Source organism: Glycine max, chromosome 18 (assembly GCF_000004515.6).
Source record: "Glycine max cultivar Williams 82 chromosome 18, Glycine_max_v4.0, whole genome shotgun sequence".
In the NCBI taxonomy this organism is placed as follows: Eukaryota; Viridiplantae; Streptophyta; class Magnoliopsida; order Fabales; family Fabaceae; genus Glycine; species Glycine max.
The window spans coordinates 44,782,528-44,786,680 of record NC_038254.2 but is presented as its reverse complement, the minus strand read 5'-3'; the positions used below and the strand labels follow the sequence as shown (position 1 = coordinate 44,786,680).

The window sequence follows — 4,153 nt, the reverse complement described above, 5'->3', positions numbered from 1 at the left end:
ACTTATAAATCTATTAAAAATTCATCTAAGATCTTCAATTTATAAGAGGGAAGAATCTTTCTAACTCAATTGTAATTAAGAGACTGATGATTGTCTCTTGAATTGTGATAATTCTTCTTCATTAAAATGAATTTTTCAAAAGATAAAAATTAAAATGAATTTTTTAAAAGATAAAAGATCAAAATAAACTAAAAAAATAAAATAAAAGACCAAATAGAGATCGTTTGATCGACAATAAATAAATAAAAGCACAAAGATTTTCACAACCCAAATCAAAATCTTACCTAAAGATCACCTCAACCAGTACTAACTTTATCATTGATTAAAAATAAACAAAATGGATTTCAATAGTTTAATAAATAACTTCCCAATCAAAACATTTAAAACATCAACTACAAATAATTTAAGTGAATATTAAAAAGACCTCATTAAAATTCGGTCTAAATATACATCGGCCGACCGTGGATATCATAGTATATGTCGGCACGACATTTCTATTCCAAGCAATACTGTAGAAAGTAACTCTGCACTATTAATCCATGGTCTTAGTCAGTATCACGGTCCAACTAGAACCTATAGTAGCAAAAGGGTACCCAGAAAATAGACCAATTTACAGGATCCTGCAAATTCTAGAATCAATGATATTCTTGTCTGAATCAATAGCATTAGCTAGAGATAGCCAACGGTGTTTCCATAGAGACTCGGCCAAGTTCTTCATCTTCTCCCCTTCTGCCTGTCTCTTTTCTTGGACACTAAGTACTTCTGCATATGCACCTATGACATTAAGCAACATTGATAAGCATGCAGATAATGAGCCTTAAAATTGAATATTACAACATAATATTTTTCAGTGGGACTAGTCAGTCTGATGCTGACATTCTTCTTGGGAAATCTATCATTTTAGTTTTCTGTTTTTTGTTTCTTGTTGATGTTTTATAGAATAGAAGGATGGGTTGAGGCAATGGAGACGGGTATAAGGAGACTAATGAACAGTTTCAAAGGATTAACGATATATGAACAGTTTCAAAGGATTGAAGACATGTTAATTGAGTGATTGAGAAATATTCAGTCAAGATAGGGTTGAGGCAATGGAGACGGGGTACAGGGAGACTAATGAACAGTGTGAAGACATGTTAAGTGAGTTATGGAGAAATATTCAGTCAAGATAGGATGGAGCCCAACTATCTTGCAAGCTCAATGCAAATGTTAACTTATATACTCTTCAAAGACTCTTCTCCTAGGCAATGTGAGACGTGTTCTTTTTAAAATATCAATCTTCTGAAATACTCCCAAAACTCATTGATCAGGTTGTCACATCATAGATTACGGTAGTATAGTGGATTAAAGAATTTGTCACACCTGTTGCAAGAGCTGCTATATCACTTCTATCTACCAATGGTGCAGCATCTACAAAAAGAAAGTTTGGTTTCAATATGCATTCATTATAACCAGGTAGATATTTTATAGACACAACATGGACTATGGAATCAAATACTACCTTCAGACTCAGTTTCCATTGTTGGAACCTTCAAAATATCTATCACTTTTCGGTAGAGACCCTGTCAATCATTCTTATATTATAAGAATTGTTTGAATTACAATAAAAATAGTTTGAATTGTTTGCATATAGCAGCAAAAATATATCAGTTCATAGCACCTATGCTTCAGAATGAGAACTAAAGTTAAAGTTGATCAAATTCCATAGTTAAGAAACCAGCGATTGGAGAGTTTCAACCTCTTGAACTAACAGCGAACTTGAATGTTCCTGGATTGCTTTACGCCGATACAAAAGAGCAATGCTTGTTAAGGCAACCCCCACCGTAGGATGTTTAGAGTCTTCAACAAATAGACAGAGCCACACAATACATTAGTCAATATACCATCACCGAGCTCAGTGATAAATATTGTAAATTGAGTTTAGGAATAAGACAAAAAGAATAGACAAGTCACCTCCATAGGCTTCCTCTGCCCTACTTAATGCCTGTGTCAAATGGCACTCTGCATTAGAGTAGTTACTGAAACAACAGTTATATTAGTGATGTATATCACCTAGGTCAACATATAAAAGGAAGGTTGTGGTACGGCTAAGGAAAACCAAACAAAAATGATTATTAAACCTACCCCATAAGTAATTCCAGCTGTCCTAAAGCAAACATGGACCCTACAATTAATTCGTCCACGCTCATGTTACCAGCTCCTAAGTATGGTCTGCCAGCATTTTTTACTTCAATAGCCCCTTGTACGACATTTCGGTAAACCTCCTTTGCCATTGGATAGTTCCCTATCTTATGTAGGAATTCCGCATATGATAGACCAGCAGTACCTACAAAACCAAACATCAATTCTGGTGTCAAAGAATGCCAGCTCCAGTCCCTCATGAACAGGAACATACATACCATCACAATACTTCTCGCGGAGAGACTTGTCGAAGAAATCTTCAGCTGCACCAAGCACATAATTAGCACTCATCAAGGGTAACAGCAACAAACAGATAGACCTTAAGCACAACCTGAGTCAGCATTGCCATTGACAAGTTCAATCAGCCCTTTTAGTGCTTTAGCACGAACAAATTGTGCCTCATAATCTACAAATCGTTCCTCATATTCTAGTGGTTTCTCTTGATTCTCCACCATCTTCATGCACTTATCAGCAACCACTGCTGCCAAATCATCCTACATGAAAAAAATAACACTGAAAAACATGAACAGTGCTGCAAAAAGCAGTCAAACCAAGCATTTTACCATCGTTTTGCAAATACCAACCTGCCTCATCAATAGATGAAGCCCAGCCTGAGTTTCAAGAGCAGCAACTACAACAAAAATCCAACATAGAACTCAAAATCGTTGGCATAATAATAATAATAATAATAATAGAAGTGCTAGCAACACATTCTCGGACACACTCTTTATTATTGGTTAAAATTTGTTAAAAACTACAAAATCACAAGTAAGGTTTATTAAATAAAAAGAGAGACCTACACAATTTTATGATTTTCAAGAACTTTTAGTTGATAGTAAAAAGTGTGTTAAAAAGAGTATAATACCGACATTTTATTGAAAAAAAAAAAACTTACCTCTAACACCCAAGTAAGAATTTGTTAACTCTTGAACACCCTCTAGCTTCTCAATCGCTTCTGCGTACTCTCCTCTGAGAAAAGTTAACACAAAATATATATCTCCAACGGTTCAAACAATCATCCAAAAAAAATATGAGCTCCAACATGAGAACAAAGACACACACCGACGAAGGTAAGCAAACAATCAAAGAGAATATACCTTTCAAACAACAAAGTGGACATAGCAAGCATGGCCATTCCCTTCGAATTCTCGCGCTTTGGCTCCTTGCCCTCAGTCAACTCATTGGTAATGCAAATCTTCAACACAGACAAGCCCATCCTGTACGCCCCAACTAGAGAAACAGACAAAAAACCAAAAGGACATTAACTTTGACTGAAAAACACAAATGGGTCACCTAAAAACAAGGTTCCTGAAAAAATAGCGAAAAGGGATGCTACACGTGAGACTCACGTGACCTATCGGTCCTCCAGTGCCTCAAGGCGTAGTTGATCATCTTGATGGCGTCGGGGACGACCATGTTGGCCTCCAATTCCAAGCCATTGGTGAATGGTCGGAACGATGAAGAGGGAATTGGAGAGAGTCTTGTGGGTAATAGTGGGTTTGCAGTGAGGGCAGTAGAAGAGGAAGAAAACCTAGATGATAGCTTTGATGCTATGCGAAGCATGGTTGGAGGAAATAATGTGAGGGGTTTCAGAATGGGTTTAGAATGATGTGAAGAGAAAGAGAGGGTTCAGGGTTTTCAGAGGTTTGAGATCTTTCTTCTTAACCTAGGTGTAGATGGGATTCGAAGATAGTTGAGTTTGTTGTTTTATTTTGTTATTGGTTTGCGACTAAGTTTATTTGTTGATAAACAAGCGGCATCTAAATCGTGACTCAGTTTTATTTGTAAGAATAGTTGTTTCTGCTCTCCTTTTATACTAAGGCGCTTCCCCTTCTTATTTTTTATCCCCAAACTACCCTTTAATCAGACTGTCATCTCTTTCTTTATTTGTAACGTCTATCTTTATATAAACAAGGTCCGGGATAGCCTAGCCTATGTATGAAGTCGTGGTTCACTGCAATTCCCGTATAAAAAT

At 36.4% G+C, this 4,153-nt stretch overlaps 1 protein-coding gene across 1 annotated transcript; it reads right to left on the bottom strand.

Moving 5' to 3' along the window:
• Positions 1 to 402: 402 nt before the first annotated feature.
• LOC100782211 (uncharacterized) lies at positions 403 to 3,972 on the bottom strand. Its single transcript, XM_006602541.4, has 12 exons — positions 3,528 to 3,972; positions 3,276 to 3,408; positions 3,074 to 3,147; positions 2,763 to 2,809; positions 2,510 to 2,672; positions 2,397 to 2,441; positions 2,122 to 2,323; positions 1,951 to 2,015; positions 1,736 to 1,836; positions 1,499 to 1,559; positions 1,360 to 1,407; positions 403 to 774 (listed from the first exon to the last, which is right to left on the bottom strand). Exons 1-12 carry the CDS (start codon positions 3,739 to 3,741, stop codon positions 611 to 613), a joined length of 1,317 nt encoding a protein of 438 aa, XP_006602604.1. The 5' UTR covers positions 3,742 to 3,972; the 3' UTR covers positions 403 to 610.
• Between the last annotated feature and the right edge of the window lie 181 nt (positions 3,973 to 4,153).

Excerpts from the sequence above, each read along its gene's own strand:
- LOC100782211 (XM_006602541.4), bottom strand. The coding sequence starts at position 3,741 with ATGCTTCGCATAGCATCAAAGCTATCATCTAGGTTTTCTTCCTCTTCT. Across the intron at positions 1,560-1,735 it reads GTTCGCTGTTAGTTCAAGAG|GGTCTCTACCGAAAAGTGAT; the intron begins GTTGAAACTCTC and ends AATGATTGACAG. Across the intron at positions 1,408-1,498 it reads AATGGAAACTGAGTCTGAAG|ATGCTGCACCATTGGTAGAT; the intron begins GTAGTATTTGAT and ends TTCTTTTTGTAG.